Source organism: Antechinus flavipes, chromosome 5 (genome assembly GCF_016432865.1).
Source record: "Antechinus flavipes isolate AdamAnt ecotype Samford, QLD, Australia chromosome 5, AdamAnt_v2, whole genome shotgun sequence".
Taxonomy (NCBI): Eukaryota; Metazoa; Chordata; class Mammalia; order Dasyuromorphia; family Dasyuridae; genus Antechinus; species Antechinus flavipes.
The window spans coordinates 127,994,645-128,017,967 of NC_067402.1; the positions used below are offsets into that span (position 1 = coordinate 127,994,645).

General features: G+C 34.3%; 1 protein-coding gene across 1 annotated transcript in view; it reads left to right on the plus strand.

Moving 5' to 3' along the window:
• The first annotated feature begins 6,016 nt into the window (after positions 1 to 6,016).
• The window catches only part of ANKRD26 (ankyrin repeat domain containing 26), a 98,727-nt gene continuing 81,420 nt past the window's right edge, over positions 6,017 to 23,323 (plus strand). The window contains exons 1-6 of the mRNA XM_051961437.1: positions 6,017 to 6,342; positions 13,211 to 13,325; positions 13,488 to 13,661; positions 14,201 to 14,307; positions 18,568 to 18,705; positions 19,617 to 19,747. Of these exons, the coding sequence (XP_051817397.1) occupies positions 6,110 to 6,342; positions 13,211 to 13,325; positions 13,488 to 13,661; positions 14,201 to 14,307; positions 18,568 to 18,705; positions 19,617 to 19,747 (898 nt within the window). The 5' untranslated portion in view covers positions 6,017 to 6,109. The remainder of the gene's footprint in view (positions 6,343 to 13,210; positions 13,326 to 13,487; positions 13,662 to 14,200; positions 14,308 to 18,567; positions 18,706 to 19,616; positions 19,748 to 23,323) is intronic.

Sequence of the window (23,323 nt, forward strand, 5' to 3'; positions counted from 1 at the left end):
AATACAATTCACTTGCATGTCATGGCATCACCTCCCTGATGTCATGGTACTCTTCAAGAACAAGAAAGGACAAACAACAACAATATAAAATGACTTTGTATAATTGTGATGCATAAAACTCTTTTCTAATAGTACATCTGCAAATAAGTTTGTTAACAAAAATGTATTGTGCTTTCATTATTATAATTCTCAAATAATATGATATAAGATTTTCAGGAATACTGATTAGTGTTGTTAATCATTATAGAGATGGTACAAGGCCAATCAGGAAGACCAGAGTTCAAATCCAAATTTAGATATTCTCTGTGTGACAACAGGCAAGTCACCCAACCTTTCTCAGTATTAGTTACTTCATCTGTAAAATGGAGATAATACCTACCTCAGCACTAGGCTATTGTAAGTATTAAATGATATTTACATATACAAAATAATTTAAGACCTATATAAATGCTCATCATTTTTATAGGAATATTCTCAGCAAGATTGTACTCATTTGTTTACTGATAAAACTCAGATATTTATAAACTGTATTTTTCTTTTTCCAATCACTGAATATTAACAGTACTTATAAAATAATCATTCAATTATTTGAAGAATTATATGAAAAGAAGAAATAAGCATGGTATTATCTCCTTTTTATTACCTGGGATTAAGCAATTTTCAAGAAATTTCCTGAAATAACATAGATCACCTGCTATGCCTAGAATATGGTCTTTTATGAGTTGCTGCTACAAAAAAAAAAAAAAATCATCTTACAATTAATTTTTTGGAAAGATTTCAAAAATTAATATGGCTATGTTACAACTATTTATTACGTATTTTAACATAGCTGCCTCATTCTCATTTTATATTGCTCTGGGTTCTGTTAATGTAAAATGTTGAAACAACAACTTTGTCCACTTAGAAATTATAGGCAAACAAAAACAAATAAAATACAACTTGTTTTGAAGTCCATAACTTGTACCTTTTGTTTGTAAAAGATAAATCACGGGATATAGCTTTACAAAATCAACAACCTTATTCTTTTAAACAATCCTAGAACTATAAACCCTGCTATGTCTGAAGAAAAGGAAATAGGAACAAGAATTCAAGTCCATGAGAAATATTGAGAGTGGTGCTAAATGTAAATCCAGTTTCCCCAAGCTTGATAGTATTTTACCAAAGAAAAAATGAACTTCCTTAGCTTCTCCCAGCTCCACAGAAGCCCAGTTAGTAATACTTTCTCTCCATTTAGGATACTATGTAGCATAGCAGCTAGTGAAGCAGTTTAACTGAGGTTCCAAGTGCCAACAATTTGGACCAAAACCAGGCTTTCATTTGCCATTGTAGTTTGTCAAAGTTTCCACACTAAGCTTGGAAGCTTGACTTCTCAATACAGGAATTAGGCTAACCATTATAATTGTCCCCTCCCCTATGGTTTCCTAAAAAAAAGGAAAAGTGTGTGTGTGTGTGTGTGTGTTTTGTGCTTTTTTTTGTTTTTTGGGTTTTTTTGTAAAGATGGAACAGACAGCTTTATTCCTAAACAGAAAAGAAAATGCTAAGTAATAATCATAGAATGATTAGATGAAAATCCAGTAATTTATTAGTATGAGATACTTTAGTAAGCTAATATTCAGTTTTTGCAGCGCTGCTAATTAATTCAGTACAATTCACTTTTACTAGATATGAAAATTTAATACTCAATAGAATTTTCTTTCTGATTTCAGTCTCTCTCTTTCTCTGCCTGTTTTTCTTTCTCTCCTGCCCTCCCCATGAAAACTATTCCCATGGCACCAGCTTTATGCTGTAATTATAAACACCCTTGGCATAAACTCTTGCTTCTATTATCCCTAGGACCTCACAATATTCTCAAGGTCATTGCTAAAGGAAATAAATATACAAGAAAGTAAAAGGAAATCTAGAAGCTCTGGAAGAAATCTAACGAATTGAGTTTATGCTTAGACTTTCCATATGGGAAGCCCCTCAGTAAACTTTACAAAAATCTTCTATGAAAAGCCTCTCCAATATTTATAATCATCATCATTACTAATATTTATGTAGTGCTTACTAAATTCCAGGGACTGTACTTCACAAACATTATCTCACTTGAAACTCACAACAAACCTAGGAGATGGATACTATTATTAGCCCCATTTTAAAGATGAGGAAACTAAGGCAAACAGAAGTGACTTGTTTAGACTCTCATAGCTAGAATATATTTGAGGCTGAGCTTGAATTAAGGTCTTCATTCCCTGTTCTGCACTCAAGCCACAGAGTCTCCTAATTACCCTACAAATGCAAAGAGTTCCAAAATTATGTCAAAGTCTCATATCAAGTAAAATGACTATTTAGATACCCCTTGGCTGAAGCCACAAAGACTCTCAACCTCCACAAATTTTGGTACTTTACTCACCATCATTTTTCTCAGGTTTCAATTCTAGGAGATGTCTAATTTTCAAATAGCAGAAGAAAGCTATGAAATTGGAAGATATTTGAACATCCATTGGCTGCTCATCCCACCTCAGCTTCACAAGGAAAATGGCTGTTAGGTTGCTTAGGGGAATCTAGGATTTCCCCAAAGAAGAAGAAATAAAAATGCTATCCTATGCATCAGACAATAGAACAGGTTGTTTTCTTTCCATATAGAGAGAACAATGATGAGCATAATAGAATCAGAGTATGCATGAAAAGAATAACTTAAATAGGATTTGGAAACAACTTGTAACCAACTTATAACTTGTAGTTATCTGGCAGGAGGCTAAGAGAAAGCAGTGTGTGTGTGTGTGTGTGTGTGTGTGTGTGTGTGTGTGTGTGTATGTATGTGTATTTCTAAGGCAGAGATTTTCCATTAGTTTATCTTTCTCAAATGCCAACTCTTCCCCCCTTTTTTTTCCCAGCATGCTTCTACCATATCACAAGTTACCACTTGAGTAGATATTACAGCCATAGCTATAGTGGCCTTCCAGGACCTCATGATTTTCTGAAACTTACAAGATCACCTGGGTTCAATCAACTTAATATTTCAACCTAGTCACCTGGTGACTTTGGAAGAGCTTCCATCATCCCTTTATTCTACTCTACCATGAAGCTTTGAAGAGACCTCATAATTTGAAGCCATAAAGGAAAAGGAACACTTTGAGGTGGAGGTGGACCAGAGGTTTGAAACAATCCACTCGTTTTTGAGCCAGAACTGTCCATTTACAGATAAGTCCTGATTAGTACATACAAGGATTTCCTTGAAGTTATCCCAAGTACTTATACTTTTTGAAGATATGATTATGTGAAATATAGCAGTTTGTTCTAGCTCAATTCAAATATGTAGTACAAATTCAAATAAAATGACCAATACACAAGATTCATTATTTTCATTACTTGAAAGCTATCTAAGTTCTGGCTTGAAAACCAATGGAAAGACTTAACATATTGACAGAATCTATATAGTCTCAAAAGCATATGGGGAAAAGGACACACATTACACATGTGTCCCATAAGTAGAAAAACCAATGAAAAATTTCATAACACATAAGTTTATTAGATTTGTTATCCAAAGAACTAGGTTTGAATCTAGTCCCTCCCTATCATTTATTAGCTGTGTCCCTAGCCATGAAATATAGAAAATTGTACTTAAATTGCATGTTTGTTATAAAATTTGAGATAAAGTATCGAAAATACTATATGAAAAACAAGCTACTAAGTACATGGAAGTTATTAGTATCACCAATAATTATAAGAGGAACAATTTGTCCATTTTCATCAAGTTTTATCTAGTCATCGTTTTTCTTTAAAAATTCATAAAAATGTTTTTCAAATTCCACAAATTTCATATTAGATTTCAACCAAAAATCTGTAATTAAGTCATGAAATTTTAATTGATGATTTTTCTATTTGATTTGTTTGATTTTATTTGATTAATATTCTACTTGATTCTATTTGATTAATAAACTTTATTTTCATCTTTACTCTTCACATACATTAGACTTCTCCCCAAAAAGAAGTATATATATTTTCAAATAATTATGTAATTCATTACTATTTTTCTGTCCACAAATTATATGAAATAATATGTATATAATCATGGAGTCTGTTACTTGCTCAATAGAATTTCTAAATAGCCATGTCATAGTCCAAATATATTTAAAAGAATAGATCATGGTGCTAGATGGTAGAAAATGTTATACAACATCATATGCTATTTAGAGGCATTCTACAAGATATCAAGTACGGCATATATAATAGAATCTATCCCTTGAAAAGATATTGACAGGTCAAGGCACAAGTACAACCAACAACATATGGACCTTCTGATTTATACACTGTCACAGGCAATGCACTTTGGAGTCCAAAAAACCTAGAGGAGGAAAAAGGAGGGGGAGAAGCAGAGGGAGGAGAAGGAGAAAAGGGGAGGGAAGAGGAAGAAGGAAAAGAAAAGGGGAAATAAGAAGGGGAAGGGAGAACAGGGAAAGGAAGGAGGAATGGAGAAAATGAAAGGAAGACTGGAAGGGGAAAAAAGCAAGCAGGAAAAGAGGAGGAAAAGAATAAGCAGGAGCAGCAATAGCTGGTGATCAAGATGGGTATGCATCCTTTCTGTATTCTCAAGATCCTGGAGCTGAAAAAGCAAATCAATGTGAGCTAATAGTGAAAAGGATACATTCCACATCATGAATGGAAAGTAGAGGAGAAAAGGGGGTGGGGGAAGAGGGGGAGGGAGGCTGCAAGCCAGTTAGATAATAATCTATGCGGTTCCCCTTTGCAGAAATTTCCTTATGGTTTGGGGGGGTTGAACCAAGGTCAGTAAAACAAACTACTACTAGCTTCTATTCTACATTATGTGTACCTTAAAAACAAAGCCAACTTTGATGATCTGTCCTAATGGAAGCTCGCAATAGTATGATATAAATTAATATTGAGAATAAGTGTCCCTATTGGATATTAAAAATAAACATTTTCCTTAGTCTTATCTATCTTAGTCATTCTTACTTATTCCATATCTCTGTCCTTCCTAGAAAGTAGCATCTATAAATAAACAATACTCTGTATAGGGTCCCATTAGCCCAGAGTTAAATGGGACTTATTATCTCTGTGATTTAAACACTATTTCCACCATCTTGAGGTTTAAATCTTTCAATTAAAGTTGACAAAGCTGACAAATCTTTTGCCATATAGTCCTTCTTCCCATTAATAACAGAATCAATATGGCAATTTACATAATGCACAGAGGTTAGGCTTGAACCCAGATCTTACTGGCTAAAATCAGCTCTTCCCTCGCTATGTCAGGCTCTTCGTCTATACAAATCCACTCCGGAAGGCAGTAAAGGGGAAGGAAGAATCAGAAGAGGAACCCAGACTGCATTTGTCCCAGGGGAGTCCACTAGCACCTTTCCCCCCAACCCTCCCAACCCCGTCCTCGTTTTCAGTCTAGGGCTTCATCGTATTATTAATAACTACAAGAGACTTGGGAGATTCTCAAGTCAAAACTCATTTTACAAGAAAAGAAACCGAAGTTCGTTATCAAGTCAAAACTCATTTTACAAGAAAAGAAACCGAAGTTCGGAAAGGAAGTGATTTGTCCACCGTCACAAAGGAAAGCACCCAGAGCAGGTCCCGAAAATCGAATCTGATTCCTGCCAATCCAGATCCAGCACGCTAGCCATCAGGCTACACCTTAAGTACTTTCCTCCAAAGAGCAATTCCATTTCCAGTCCGCCCCCTACGCGTCGGGTTTCAGAGCGATAATCGAAAGAACCTAGAGTTCTGGAAGTAAGTAATCAGGCCGGAGCTCACGCACCTCGGGATTTGGTTCTATGGCCTACCCCGGCAAAAAGTTAAGCGAGCCGGCACATGCGCACTCACCCTTGCGTGACTTTACCTTTGGGCCCATCCCCGTGACCCGCGTATCTTACTAACGCATGCGCAATTCAGTTCCCTCCCGGCGTTGCCAGGGTTGCAGCCGGCTCTCGGTTTCTATTGGTTATAATTGCTGCGCGCTCACAGTTCTCTGAACCTCTGGACTCTGGTTATTGAAATTTTCCCCTTTAATTCTGGAGCGGAGCCTAGGCCTCGGAGCAGGCTGAGGGGCCAAGAAAGGACTCCCCTGCGAGTTCTTCCGACGGCCCTGAAGTCTGTCTCCAGGATGAAGAAGATTTTCAATTTCGGCAGCAAGAAAGGGCAGTCTCCATCTCGCTCCTTCGCCATCCCGCGGAGGGACAGCGGGGTCCCAGAGTCCGACACCAACGCAGGATACCTCATCCGGGACAAGGACCTCGGGAAGCTCCACAAAGCTGCCTCGGTCGGCGATGTGGCGAAGGTCCAGCAGCTGCTGCTGCTAGGGAAGCACGACGTGAACGATTTGGATAAAGTGAAGCGGTAAGAGCAGGAGTTGGGGGAGGGAAGAGAGAAGGTAAGGCCCCCATGGAGGAGCCTAAGATACCCCTCCATCCCTCCACGTGGGTCCATTTCTCTCTCTCCACCCCTTTCTCTTCTATCCCCATCTCCCCTCTCCCTCTCCTTTCCCCCAGATAACATTGGAAAAGCAATTCCCCTCAGCACCCTGGTCAGTCAGGATTTGCCTCCTAGAGATAGGTAGCAAGTCCTGCTTTCCATTTTTAATGAATGGGGAAACTCCATCATTTTACTTTTCGCCAGGGTCCAACGAACTTATTCATAATCCATAGCGAAGTGGGAGCAAATACTATTCTGCTGAAATGTTGCATTAACCGTGACGACATTTGGGAAATTTTCTTGGAAAAGTTGCTGGAATGGTTTACCATTTTCTTTTCCAGCTCATTTTTACAGATAAGGAAACTGAGGCAAATAGGATGAAGCGACATGCCTAGAGTCAAACAACTGTAAATATCTGAGGTCAGATTTGAACTCAGAAAGATGAGTCTGTTGATGAAATATGGACAGGATATGGGAGGTATGAAAGTATCAAAGCAGAAAATTAATTACTGCTTTTATTAAGTATTTACTATATGTATCAGGCACCTGACTGATAGCAATAGTTACAGAGAAATGGGGAACAAAGATTGTCTCTATATTCTAGGAGGTTAAATAGGGCACCAAATCTGCAAGAGTGACTGAGGAGAAGATCAGATACACAGGAGAATCAGGAGAGAGAAGTGTTACAAAACCTGGAGAGAAGGGAATATCAAGGAGAAAAAGGTGATAGTTTTCAAAGTTTTCAAAGAGTTAAAGAAGGGTGATTATTGAGAAAAGACCATTAGATTTTGAAATTAAGTGATCAATAGTATCTTTGGAGAATTTAGAAGCCAAACTGTAGAGTGTTAAAAGAAAATGACAAAAGAGAAAGTGGAGACACTTTTTGTCCATGGTCCTCTGGTGACATTTAGCTACAAAGGACAGGAGAGATGTGAGGTGATAGTGGGGATGGATTGATCAAGTGAAAGTTCTTTGGAGAATGGGGGAGAAGAAATGGGCATGTTGTTAAGCAAGAAGGGGGAAATAGCTAGGATGCAGAGAGAGTGAAGTTAAGTGAGAATAGTAATAAGAGAGGGGGCAGATGTTGTGGAGATAAGAGGGTAGGTACTATCAGTTGTAAATATAAACATTTTCATTGACGAGGGGAAAGGCCACCTCTTTATGTGAGATAGGTGAAGAAAAAGATAATGGCGGAAGGCATTTAGATGATATTAAATGAGGAGGGGAGAAGAGGGAGATCTCAGGTAATGAATCCTTTTTTTTTCCAGTAAAATATGAGGCAAGATTCTTAGCTCAGTGAAGAGTGAACCATAAGGTTCACACAGTTTGAGGAGGGATGAAAAGGTTTGGAAGAGCTGCTGTGGTAAGTGGCATAGCGAATTATTAAGGAAGATAAAGCCTTGCATCAGTGAGAACCCACTTGAGATTATATAACATAAATTTGTAGTGGACCTAGTAAGCGCAATTGCATGATTTTCTCCACCTTTTTTTAGTATGTGAATGAGCAAAGGCAGCAGATGGCCGGAGTGATTCAAGGCTGAGGCTTAGCAGGACATATGATAACGGATCACTGGACTCAAGGGAAAACATTGTAGAGTTGAACAAAACTATTGAATGGTTCATCAAGGAGTAAAGATAGGAAATGGAGGAGAATGTATCTAGTACAGGAGTAATAGCCTTGGATTTAGAGATCATGGTCTAGATGAAAAACAGTTTAGGTTTGCAAGGGAAAGGAAGAGGTAAAATGACAATTGATTGTGATCAGATAAGAGAAACTTAGTATTTGTAACTATAATTGTGCTATGTTTGTGGGTGATCAAAGATAAATTATCTGGCTGAAATAGAATGAAGACTTAGATCCTATGAAATGAGGAGGTTGAGGAACTGGGAAGTGAAGGTGTTTGAGGGAATATTAATGTGGAAGTATAATGCTCTGGAAAGGAGAGATTGTAAAATAACATGTGAAAGGAATTATGTATAAACAGGGTACATAAGGGTGAGGTGGGTGTACCAGAGGAAAGGCACTAGTTTTAAGGGAAATGGAAAACGGCTTCTTGTAGAAGGCAGTCCCTGAAAGAAGCCCAGAGGGGAAAGTGAGGAGCACTGCAGGCATACAGAGAGCCAATGGAGACACTTAAGCAGGAGATGGAGTGCTGGATGTGAACAGCAGTCAGTCAAGAAAGATTTAAGTGTCTACTATGTAACTGACACTGTGCTAAGAGCTGGGTATACAAAGAATGCTAAAAGACAGTCCCTGCTGTGAAGGCACTCACATTCCAATGGGGAAGGCAACATGAAAACAACTAAGTACAAACATGATACTACAAATAGGTTAAACTAAAATAATCAGCGGAGGAAGACATCAGCATTAAGAGGATTGGGGAAAGCTTCTTGTAGAAAGTAGGATTTCAGCAACTTAGGTAGGGCAACAGATGAAAGGAGAGGGGAGAGAATTCCATGAGTGGGGGAATATTTAGTGAAAATGGCTGGAGTCAGAAGATAGTAATAATGTATTGTACTAGGATCAGCAATTAATATTTACTTCATGCATACTCTGTCATACTAAATTACTGGTAGCAATATGCTATTATACCCAATATAGAGTGGAAGGAGACTCTATTTAATCGTAGAAAATGCAACTCATCCTACAATTTGCTCAGTCTTTTATATCTACAGCCCTACCACATGACATATCTTCAAAGAGATATCTTCTCTTCTATTTATTTTCTTTTAAATAATTCTAATAAGAACTGCCCTGCCCAAAACAAATCCTAAGTTCTTGAAAACAGGTCATTTATCTGTATTTTCCATTTAAAATAAACATTTAAAACATGATTTCCATATAAAGATAGGTTAAAAAAAAAAAACCAGATAATGAAGTTATGACTATAATGTAAGGAGACTGATTTTTCATATGTAGTTTATACAATTAACTTCATTACTGTCTCAGAATACTAATATAGTTGTCCAATTAAATGTGTATAATGAAGTTTCTCATGGACTATAGACTGGATGTGTGGTTTCATTGATAATAAGGAATCCCTTTACCATTGCAGGTCAGTTTCTTCTCCACCAGTTGAATGTCAGAAAATTGCTTAAATCAGTGAGAAGTTAAATGACTTTACCCAATCTTATACATAGCCAGTATGTGTCAGAGCTAGAACTTGAAACAAGTAATTTTCAGACTTTCTATCAACCATACTGTCCTACATCTCTTGAGTTTATTAGATAATATATATAAGAGAACCTTTAAACTTGAGGTACCGAAATTGTACATAGGAAGTTAAATTTCACATTTGGACAGGTATGTTTTATTTTGTTTGTTAAATACTGAAAATCAGTGGAATCCTGGCTGGAAATTTGATGGTACATTATTTACTTATCCAAACTGAATTTTATATCAGTAATTGGTGAAAATATACAAGTGATTATATATGTTGTTAAAAATAATGTTAAAAAACTTATTTTTATGTCATTTCCAATATGTCATTCATTAGCTTTGAAAAATAAGTGACAAACTATTTTGAGTATTTCTTAATATTTTTACTTATCCTAAAAGCCAAGAAATAAAAGCATAGGCATGTTACTTGTATATATATTTTCTATACATCTGTGTATCTGACTTAACACTTGCAGAGTAAAAGTAGGAGTGGATAAGTGAGAACACTAAAGTAAAAAACACTAAAATGGCTGAAATCAAAGGTCTTTATGATTGGCTGATTATCTTTACTGATTTTCTTCTGATGGATATGGTGTGATTTACAGTTAATTAGTTCAGAGCATATATAGATTTAGATATTTTGTTGATAGGGTTATTTCTTATTAAATTTGTTTAATTTTTTTTACCAAGTTAAATATAAAATAATTTTTTATATTTGTTTTAAAATTTTTGAGTTCCAGATTCTTTTCCTTCTTGCCCACCAGTCCCCTGTTGAGAAGGCACATGAGAAGTTATATAAAACTTTTCCATGAAAGTCATACTGGAAAAGAAAGTGTAGTTCTCCCCCAAAAAATTCAAGAAAAATATAGTTTAAAAAGGTATGCGTTGATCTGTATTCACACACAATCACTTCTTTCTCTGGGTATGGAAAACATTTTTAGTTTTAAGTCCCTCAGAATAATCCTGAATCATTGCATTGCTGAGAATAGCAAAGTCATTTAAAGTTCATTATCCTTACAACATTGCTGTTACTTTGTACACAGTATATTTCACTTTGCTTGAGTTCATTGAGGATTTTCCAGGTTTTTCTGAGAGTATTCTGCTCTGTGATTATTAAAAATCCCATTTAAATATAATAATGATAATGGATATGAGTGTAGGTAACCATTGACTTAAAAAGAAATGTTTTCTAAAACTAAAGAAAAACAAAATCCTACAGCCATGACAGTTAAAAACTATTAGTCTCTATTCAAGATTGAGATACTTTTAAATGTGTTCATTAGCTATCAGAGAACTCTTGTTAGTTGAGTATAAACAGTATGTCAACTATTTAGTTATCCACTAGTTTTAATAAATAGATACCCCCAGAATGATGAACAGTGAATGTGCAAGCTACATGTAAATTCATTCAAAGACTCTTCTCTCCCCTTTATATTTATGGTTATATTTTCCCCTAAAATGCACAGTGACTACATTGCCCTCCCACCATGGTGCCACTCAGCCAACATGATGACTGACGCAACATCTTTCTCTTTCAATATCTTTTCCCCTAATGTGAGTATTTTATGCTGCTTTGCTTCCTTCCTTTCTGATTTCTTTCACTATTCACAACTCAATTTCCTACTTAAGTAATTTCACTAATGTACATGAATACATTTTTAATAGCTTTCTCTTTCTCTGGCAATTCTTTCCCAGTAATACTGTTCCTGTTTCCATTTTATTTTCCTCATCTCTTTTCTGACCAAAAAAGCCTAATTTAATCATAGCTGATAAACATAGGGTACTCCTGGGTTAAGAAAGAGAAAATAAATGTAAACTGAATTAATAAATCTGAAATATTTTTAGTTCCTTCCCTTTTCTTATTAAACTTTTTTAAGCATTAGCAGTTATTTTAAGAGATTCAATAATGTTATTGTGTTTTTCTGCTCTGTTTAATTATTTAAATACTGATTTGATTAATTGCTTAAAGAATTAAATTCAACCTCAAACACTTTATTAATGTGTGACCCTGAACAAATTTGTTTCTGAGTTTCCTCAACTATGAAATGAGAATAATAATAACACCTCCTTCTTAGAATTATTACAAAGATCAAATGAGATAATATTTGTAAGAGTGCTGAATAGTGTCTGGGACATAGAGGACACATAATAGTTGCTAGTTTTCTTCCTTTTCAAGCTATATCTGAGCATAACACAGTGGTTCTCAAAGTCAAGTCCAGAGATTCTCTGGTGGTCTCTGAAACCCTCTCAGAAGGTCTGCAAATTCAAATTAGTTTTTTTCTAATATGGTAAATATCTATCAATATAACCCACATAAACAAAAATTCTTCAGACAGATCCTCAATAGTTTTTAAATAGTATAAAGATAGTGAGAACAAAAGTTTGAGAACCATTGGCATAATACCAATAAACCTGCGAGGATGAGGGAAGAAAAAAACTTCTTTCCCTCTTACCTACCTTAGAGACACCAGAAGAAAGCATGAGGAAAAAGGAAAGTCCTGAAAACAAGAAAAGATGAAAAATACACATATGAATATTTATTTATATTGCTTCAGCAATACATGATTTTGTTGTTATGGACATTTTCTCCAACAATACATAACGTAAGCTCCTTACAACTTGGTGGAGGATCAGCTAGAGGCCAATATATGGTTCACTGAATAGAATGCTAGGTTTGGAGTCAGGAAGACTCATCTTCTTGAGTTTAAATCTGGCCTCATATATTAGCTATGTGACTCTGGGAAAATCACTCAATCCTGTTTGTCTAAGTTTAACTCATCTATAAAATGAGCAGCAGAAAGAAAGACAAAGTATTCCCACATCTTTGCTAAGAAAACCCTACATAGGGGCACAAAGAGTCAAGCAGAATTGAAAAGATTGTCTTTGAGAGTCACTTTCAATAAAAAAAAAAAAAATTCTTCCTTCTTTGGCAAGCAGCTAATATCTTTATGACTTTAGTTAGGTTGGTTCTTGGACAATAGACATACTAAGCTCTTACTTCAAACCTTTCCAGCATGGTAGAACTACCAATATGTGCACCCTGCTCAAATACCCTTTAGCAATACAAAGCCACTTCAACTATACAATGTAGTATTTGCAATAAGGCATTAATGGAGAATACACACATATGTGCACATGTGCTTATACAAATATACAATATTCAAATATGTAAATGTTTTTCTAAGGCAGTTGCTTTTTAAACTATTTTGTAATTGTCAATACTCTTAGTGGAAAAAAGTTATTATTAGACTTAACAGCCAAACCTGGTGATGCACATCAATAATCCCATATCGAGTGAGATCTAAGGCTGGCAGTTGTATAAGGAGATGTGAATCATCTGAGGTCGGAAACTGAGCAAAGTTTCCATGCCAATCTGTAATGAAATATAAATCTACCTGCTGTATTTTTTTTTTCCCAGTCCTGGCAGTTTTATCCATTAACCCGTCAATAAGAGTTAATGTATATTTTATTTCTTTAGGTAACAGTAGTGGCCATATATTTATTTTGGCAATGATTTATAGTTTAGCCATAAGAATAATAATGCATATTTTATTAAAAATTATACTAACAATGGTACAATTTTGATTATTATAGTACATTGTCAAACAATTACATTGCTTTCTCATTCCATAGGACTTCTCTCCATCTGGCCTGTGCAAAAGGATATCCAGACGTTGTGTCTCTCTTAGTACAAAGAAAATGCAAACTAAACTTGTGTGATAATGACAACCGAACACCTTTAATTAAGGTACTCATTCGTTAACTATGCTGGTCAATGAAATGCATTTTGATTTCTCTCCTTGACTAAGAAAATATGCTTTACTAACTTTTTTATATGCCACTAATGATACTTTAATATACTAAATTTTATATTTAGAGTATTTATTATCTCTTTGTATTATACTGACAGGCAGTACAGTGTCAGCAGGAGGAGTGTGCAACAATCCTGCTAGAACATGGTGCAGACTCTAATCTTGTGGACTCGAACAACAACACTGCACTTCACTATGCTGCCTCTGGTCAGAACAAAGCCATAGCAGCACAGCTGCTTAAACATAAAGGTGATATTGAAGCAAAAAACAAGGTAGAAGCCCACCTCTTGTATAATAAAAGTATTTTATGAATTAAAATGTATAATCAGATAATGTTCAATTCACATATTTTATAATTTATAATTCATTTATTTATGGAAGCCTTTCTTTAATGAAAATATCTTAAAATCATTCTGTAGCAAAAATTTATTGTCCTTTGGAATTTTCTAATGCAGGTTGGAGAGGTAAAGGGAGAAAAGGGGCAGAACTCAGGAAGATATTTCATTCACCTTGGAACTCCAAATAAGGAAACTCCCTCTACTGATTTAGACCAGCATCTACTGTATAATTTAATCTTAGAGTAGGAATTCTTAACGTGGGTCCATTAACTTTAAAAAGACAACAATAGCTTTATAGTTATTTCAATGTAATTGGCTTTGTTTGTACTCTACATATTTAGGCATTTAAAAACATTATTCTAGAAAGGGGTCATTAGCAAATTCCTAAGATATTCACAAAATGTCTTAAGCTGAATTGAAATATAAATAGAATTCTTCCATATTATAACAATGTCTTTATTATGATTTTACAGGAAGGCTATACACCACTTTTGCTTGCAGTTACAGAAAATAACCATGATATGGTAGATTTTTTCTTAAAAAATGGAGCAAATGTGAATGCCTCAGATAAGTCTAAAAGGTACAGTAATTAAAGCTACGAATAAAAAAAGCAAAAAATTAAAAAAAATTTCCAGAGGAATAATAATTTAAATTGTGAACATTTAGTTAATTACGATAATTGAAATTGATTATCATTGCAAAAGGATGAACTATATCCCCATATATCAACTATGAAAGGAAAAATAATTATTTATGACTGCAACAGCTCATGGCTTTGATATCATTTATTACATCAAAATCATTATTACTTGTATCTATTTCTATTCATTGTGCATATTCCCATGGCCTTTGGTGTTATCTATAATTTTGATTCTTCTGAGCTTGGTATTTATAAAATGAGCTTTTGTGGCAGTGGAATCATTGGAAGTGCTATGTAGTTTCTCAAATGAGATACAGTTATATCTCCTTTTTCCAGTAATTTTGAGATCAATGCTTTGTTCTTCAGTGACCTAGGAGGCAATGTACATGTTTATATATAAACAGATTAAGGACATCTACAAAGGTATAGATAAACTAACTACAAGGGGCTGCCCATTAAACAACACAGAATTACTTTTCATCCACTTTTGCAGGTTGGATTCTTAGACCAATATCTTTTTCCTAAGTTGGGATTTCATCATGGAGCATTTTTCATGTTCCATGACTTAATGCAGATAGCATAATACCCAAAATAGTAGCATTTGTAAATACAATCTCTATTCTATTTGGACTTTGTAAAGGACAACCTACATAGCACTGGCAAGCACCTTAAGTGAACATGTGCTTCACCATTTACATCTAGCTTAATGCTGATAATTACAGAACAAAGTTATCCCTTTGGATGGCATGTGCCATAGAATATTGTATAATTTTAACATTTGCATGGGAGAAACTTGCTTGATATCACAAAAAAATTTTTTTCAACAAGCCAACCCCAGACATAGAACTGACATTATCTAGTAGACAAAAATGACTGGTTATTAGTTAGATGTCTACATTCCATTCAAATTATAGACTAACCAGAGTGAAGGCCAAAATTATATAAATGAGAAGTAAGAAGAAAGATGAAAAGTAGACAGTGGTTATAACAGTCATAACCTGTTGTGATTAAACAATCTCTCAGCTCCCTAAAATGGGAAATGGACATATCAATCATCCAGTTAACAAGCATATAATAAGCACTGCTATATGCTGAGCATTGTGGTAGACAGGGTATATATATATCATTTCTCAGAAGTTTGTTTAATACAAAACAGTTGTCCCAAAGAGGAGGCCAAAATAGTGCAAAAATTGTACCACTTGGGAATAATAGTCACTGCCAAAAAAAGAACTATTTTGCTAAGATTAACTCAAGCTTAGAAGACAACAAAAATAATCAAGAAATAAGAAAATACTAGATGGAAGGAGACTAATATTTCTTCACAAAACAATGAAAAGCAATTGAGGAAAGAATAGGTCTGTAGGTTGTTTGACATGAATCCTAAGCCAGATCTTCTAACACTTCTGAATGACTTCTGGGTTTCAAGATAGCAGTTAGCAGAAAATTGTTGTAACTCTCTTGTATTCACCTCCAAACAACCATAAAATAGCTACAATAAAATTGTTTCCCAAACAAATCCTGACCCAGTAGAATCATCAAAAAGACAGAGTGAAGAAACTTGGAAGATCAGCAGGAAATGTCTTAGGTAAAAGTAGAGCACAGTCCAAGAGAGGGAAGCAAGCCAGTAGCTAGCATTTCCTCATAAAACTAGCTATAGACCTTGAACACCAATATGATGCAGTAGGCAGATGCCAGCACTAGAATTCCCATATAACTCATAGTCAGGGGAACAGGCAGACTCCAGCTTTGAGAATTGCCACATGGCTTCAGCACAGAACCATGCAAACAAGCAGCATCCAGAAGCCAGACCTTCTTTAAGTGCAGCGCCAGACAAATAAGTAGACCCCAGACCTTCAGGATCCTAAGCAAATAAGCCAGTGGCTGGATCACCACATGTTTCAGTATATGCAAGGAAATGCAGGAACACTCTTAATAGCCTCAGCACAGACCAGAAACAAGCATTAGGACACTGATTCCATACCAAGTACACTGCTAGATCCCTACGGCCGTCAGCAGTGTCACCCAGCCAACCCCACCTTCTTAGCACAGTACCAGACATGAGGATCCCCACCCCACCCCAGAACTTGCCCATATCAGTGAGCAAGACCAGGCAAACAGCCAGGGCTACATCCCCAGGGACAAAGAGCCTGAGATAGGGTTCCTTCCATCTTGGGAGCAGAGCTGAAATTTAAAAGAAATTATAAAGGGCAAAGAGCAAATTAAAGATGAGCCCCCCCCAAAAAAAATCTAAAACAAAAGAGAAGAAGAATCTGACCATAGAAAGCTATTATGGTGATAGGGAAGATCAAGACACAGCTCAGAAGAGGATGGCAGTGTCAAAATACCTATCAGCAAAACCACAAGGAAAAGTTCTCATTTCTTTCCCCAATTTTTCTACTACCTCTCATACCATTTTTCAGCTCCTTTTTAAGCTCTTCTATGAGTTTGAGTTCTTCCTGGGCTTGAAACCACTTCCCATTTTTCTGTGAGGATGGGGTGGCTGGTGATGCTGAAGGGCTTAGGGGTCTGGCAGCTTACCAGTGTCCTAGCGCTTATATCTGGCTTGTGCTGAGGCTGCTGGGCTATCTGCATTTTCCCAGGGATACACTGAAGCATGTCTTAGTCTGACCACTGGTGGCTCTATTTTAGCCTAAGTACCTGTAGGTTTGGGGTCTACCTGTTTGCCCACATCTATGCTGAAACACATGGAGGTCTAGCCTCTGGAGGTTACCTGTCTTTCTGGGGCTATGATGAAGTATGTGGCAGTTCTCAGAACTGCAGGTGGCTCATTTCCCTGTCTAGCTGAGATTCATGGGGGATCCTGATGTTGGCATCTGCCTACTGCACTGCTGGTTATCTGAAATGGAGTTTGCTGCTGGCTGTTTGGGATAATTGTTGTTCTGGACTTCACTCAAGTGAGATATTTCAGATCTTCCAAGATTCTTGGGCTCACAGATTGTTCTTTTTGATGGTTCTGCTGTTTTAGAATTTGTTTGGGGGAACTATTTTGTGTTGTTTAGAGGTAAATATTAAAGAGTTACACCAATTTACTGTTTATTCCACCATCTTGCCTCCCTGAACTGAATATTTAAAAAAAAAAACATAACTTTTTAAACATATGATAATATTAAGTAGTAATACCAAATTACTAGTTAATTACTATTTATAACTCCATCAGTTTCAGTTTCTCTCATAATCCCCTATTTGCCACCCAGATATATTTCATGTTCCTTTTGACTCTATATTGTGTTTGGTATAAGAGAGTTAAGACAGACAAAAAAAGATTTAAAGAGAGTAAACATTTCAATCTGATAGAAAGAGGTTATTAATACTTCAGAAGATCATTTAAAATGTCCATGATTTCACGAGTGAGCATTCTCTTTATACTAATCATCTTTAATAGAATCGAGCTATTTGTAAATTATCACTAAATAGTCAAAGAACAACAAATCTTGCCATGACATTATTGATATCGCTTCAGTACTACCTTAGACAAAAAGCCAATGCATCATTTATCATAGAACAAACTCAGTACTTCAGAAGATTTCTGTTTTCATCAATGTGGATATTTCCTCTGCTTTGTATAGCTCAAAACCAATCTGCATCTTAATAAACTGCTTTCTTGAGTTAATGATCCTTGCCCAATCAATTGGTGCTAGTTTTCTGATGATGAACCTTTCTTAACTTAAAGTTTATTGATGTTTTCGTGTTCAGAGACTTATTAAGACATAAAATATCTTGTTCTAGTTTCATTTTTGACAACCTAGGGTCACTTCCACATTATAATGGGGCATTGGATTTTAGTGGAATAAGTTGCTAAGATAGCTCCCACTTTACTTTGAAGGTGAGTAAACAAGTGGAAACTCTTTTTAGGGTCCCTAGCTGAAAGTTCTAAACTTTTTTACACAAATGGCTTTGACATACTCCCTTCTTGTCTATTATAAAGCCTAAAATTTGTCAATACTTGCTAAAAATCTAAGGGAACAAAAAAAGCTCTCTTTTCTATCTTTCTTTCTGGTCTTTATTGCCATTATTAATGTTGCACATGAGCAGTTAAAATACTTCTATCCATTCCTATGTGTTCATACTCCACAATGCTGATTAACACTAACAATATCCTCTTTTTGTAGAATATCAAGAAAAATCTGCTTAAATGTAATTTGTTTACATTTTTTAATATGAATTGTTTCTTTATTCTAGAACAGCTCTCATGATTGCTGTCAGTAGTGAACCAACTGGAATAGTCAGTCTTCTTCTTGGATATGATGTTGATCTCTCTTGTCAAGATATATACGGATGGACAGTTGAGCAGTATGCTAAGCTCAGTGGATATCCTATGTAAGTATTACTATCATTCTAATTATCTTTATATAATTACATCTAAAAGAATTTTCCTCCATACAACTGAGAAAGATGCGGTTTTCTAAAGTAACCATCCAGCAAGCATACAAGTATGTTCAGTAAGATACTTCATACTTCAGTAAGGATATAAGTAAGAAATGGAATACAAGGTAGAATCACGTAATCTGAGATCAGAATGTTCAGAAGTAATTATGATGATAATAACTTCCATTTTTATAGTTTGTATAAATTAGTATAGTTTATAGTTGGTTATTATAGTATAGTTTTATAATCTGTAAGGTTTTCCAGTGTTTTACGTACATTTTATTATTTGACCTTCACAAAAGTTCTATAATTTAACAATAAGATCTGATTTAAATGAGATAATAGTTTTTTGCTTTGTTTTTGTTTGTTTGTTTTTTTTTTTTTTACCTGTGCTGATACCCCTCAATTTTAATAAACCTAAAGTTAGTTTTAGGGAAAATTGTATTATGTTTTGGATGCCTTCGCATGAATGAAAACTCAAAAGAATCATAAATGTTAATAGTCAACATTAGAATTTATAGATAGGCTGTTTAGTACAGATGAAAAAGTACTCATTTTTAAGTCAGAGGACCTAAGGAGGGACCATACTTCTCTCACTATATGTGTGACCTTGGACAACTGTAACCTTTTCTTTGATTCAGACAGAGATTAGAATTAGTGACCTGTATGAACTTTTTAAATTCTAAAGCTACATATGATACTGGGTCTTTGAAGACAACCACATTACATCCAGATATGATTACAATAAAAAATTTTGTTGATAATCTGATTATTTATGATTTGAGATACACAGACTTGGTGCATATAATTTTTATCTTCGTTGATGTAGAATTATTACATTTTATATTTTATTTTATATACAGTTATCGCCAACTAATTAATCAATATGAAATACAGAAGGAACGTAATCAGCACCTTTCACCCCAGATCAGCTGTTCGCAGAGAGTATCTAATACTGGCTTTATTTTGGGTGGACCTGCCCTGGACAAAGAAGGTAGGATTGACAAATCCAAAGAAGTTACTTTAAAAAAATAATGAAATAGCAATCTTAAAATTCATATGAAGTCTATTTTTGTTATTTTATGTAGTCTATATTTGCTATTTTAAAGAGAAAATAACTGGTTTCTTTTTGGTTAGTTACTTAATTATCCTTGTAGGTCTACTATTCTGAAACTGCAAAAAAGTTTCAAGACCTTTTATTATTATCTACTTTATCAAAAAGAAATTTTTTTTAAATAGGCTACAGTAGCAATTTTCTGATTTCTGTATTTTTCCAAATATGCTTAAGTGAATAATAGAAAAATTCTTAACACTTTAAAAATGTATTATGTTTAGAATTATTATTTGTTTCTGATTTTTAAATATGGGGAAAAATAATACATATAATGGCCTATAAGTATAACATGTGCACACATGCCCATACACACACACACACACACATAAATAGATAGACTATCTAATATATGATATATAAAATTTGAACAGTAACACAGCAACAAAGAAGAGTCCTCATTCAATTTTTGGAACTCCATGTAAATCACTTATCCAAGCTCTGGAAATACATTTTAAATGTTTCCAATATTTTTAAATGTTCCTAAAGCTTTCTCTTTACACAGTGAGAATAATAAAGCCATAGGAATTAGTGAGAGTGGGGAACAGTTAAGGTTGAAAGGTAATGCATATGTTCCTAGATTTTCAGTAGATGTTTTCAAATGTGCCTACCTCCAACATGACCCTTGAAAGACTTAAACTTCAAAATAGAGAGCATTTTCTGACTTAGCTCTTAACATTTTATCCTGATAGCTAGGTTGAAATCTTATTGACTCAGGCTTGTAATAATAAATTGATCTCACACTTGTAAGATTTTTTTCAAATAAATCCATTACTTTATGAAAAAGATAGTGCAGTATTCTGGTTACCTCCCATTTGACAGGTGATGAAACTGAAGAACAGAAAGCTTAGATGATTTGTGAGGATTTAACCTATATCTTTTCTGCCCAAATTAAGTAGGCAATTGTGTCTTTTTCAAAGAATATGAAAAGCCTGTACAACTATTTTGGAGTTTTCAATTCAATTCAAAGGAATGTCATTTTGAGGGAATGGAGGAGACAGTCAAATAAAATGTTCTCTATTGCCATTAAAATCCATAACTACAGTGACCTATGTTTATTTGGATTTGGCTAATCTAGTTTTATTTTTTATAAATAATAGAAAATATCAAAAAAAAGACTTGTACCAACCTTAATTTCCTATATATTCATATTAAAATTATAATTTATATCTATAATTACTTTCTAAAAGTGATGATGGATGTTATAAATTCTCTATAAATTAAATTTTGTTCAATATAGTTTTAGATTGAAATGCATTTAAAGGAACAATGCATTCCTCATGGAATATCAAAAAACATGTCAGATAAATAATTTATGTTTTTTATAGCAAGAATAAATTCTCTTTAAAATATTGATATTCATAAGCCAATGGTCTGAGAGGAAAGAGAAGCCATCTTACTTATATTGAAATTGCTAAATTGTAGTAGCACATTATGTTTCTTTGTACAGCAGCATTTATTGAGTAAGCAATATTTTTAATACTGTGCTATTAGATAAGAAATGAGATTAGAAATAAAAGAGAATCATATTGCCATTAGTGGATTAATTGTATAGACAAAGGCATCTCAATTGGCAGACTAGCATGTAAACTTTGGAAATGAGGAAGTTAGTGAGAGAATCAGTTAACTTTGTTTCAATAAGGTTTTAATAATATCTTTTATTTTTCTTTATGTACTTTCACAATTAGTAAATCAAATAGTTCTACATTCCTTTTAGAATAGAGTTGCTTGTCTTCATGGTTTTTTTTTTTTTTTTTTTTTCTGATTTCATTGTTTCATCTATCCCTTTCATGCCTATTCCTAAATGGATTTAGAAATGCAGGAATCTCCATTGCAGACATCAGGAACAAGAATTTCAGGGAAAGGTATTCTGTGAAATAACAAAATAAAAATGTTTATTCAAATAACGATTAAACTATTTCAGGTGCTGTTCTAGTTCAAATTTTATTTTTGGTGGGTTTTTTTTTTGTTTTTTTTTTTTACTATTTTTGTTTAGCCTAAAGATTACATAGAACAAAATAGGGTAGGATCCATTATATTCATATTTTCTTTGAGGCATGCCATTAGAAAGTAATTTACAATTTATAAACTTGATAAGCTTTGAACATTTTAGAATCATTAAGAGATTATTTCTGTGGGAAAAAGTAGTAGTAGAATCTGTTTTGGCATTCCACTATTTTTTTTTTTGAAACATAATCTTAAGAGTTTGAAGTTTTTATAAAGATCTTCATTTGAAATTCCTATTTTCAAAATTATTTTGTAATGTCATTTTTTGATGTTACTCATAATTGAATTGAGTTAATTCTACTCATGTTTCTATTGATACTATATTGACTATATTATATTGATCATATTCTTATTATAAATACATTCTGTTATATATAAAGAGATAAACTAATCAGATAGTTTTGCAAGCTATCTTAATTTTTCTGTGTGTCTAGTTTACGTTAATTGCTTATGAATGCTACAAAAAGGGAAGGGATATCATCTGACTACTACTCTGATTTTGATAAAATTTTCAGATAATTGCTAACTGTACTGAAGTTTTGCTTCAATCATTCTATACTGCAGGTTGAGTACTTTCCTGTTATTTAAAAAAAAAAAAAATATATATATATATATATATATATGATTTTTCTAAACCATGGGTCTTAAGTTACTTGAAATCCTTCACCATAAGAGTATCTGAAGAGGTAGTGATATACAAGCCCACAAATCATGATTTTTCTTCTTTGCTTTATTATGTAAATTTCATTTTGCCACATAACATGACTGTCTCTTCAAATCATGTTTATGACTTTAAGAGTCTTAGAGCTTTTATGCTTTTAAAAACCACTACAGTAAAATCTTTCCCAACCGTATCTAACTAAGGAGGACACCTATATACTTTGTTTTGTGTGAATTTAGCTGACTTTTGATGTTCTATCCTTTGGGAAAGTGGTTAGGAATTTTTTTGGAGTACTTTTACCCTGCACAATAGAGCATAACATTTTTAGCTTAGTTACATTTTAATGGGAAGAAATGATATTTGTCACTCATTAAATAATTACTAAGTACCCCCAGTATTTATTATGTTTTATACTGAAAGGCACTTAAACCTTATTCTAAAATTCATCAAAGGGTAGAAAAAAGTGAACCTTCTTGTACATGCTAGCCAATGGGAAAGACTGGATAGAGAGCTGGTCTTTATATTAAGTCATGGTTTTAAAACCTACTTCTGTTACATACTGGCTGGTTGGTTTTATACAAATTGCTTAACCTTTCAGTGCCTCAAGTCATTAACTCACTAAAACTATAATTTGCAAAGAAATTGCCTGTCTGTATCAGTGGAGGTAATATTTATCACTGTGCATTCCATATAAATGAGATCTCATATCTAGTTGAACATAACGAGTTCATAAGTAAGCTAGCAGCAACTTGTTGGACAATTTGAAGAAAGTAAAGTTTGGAGAATGGTTA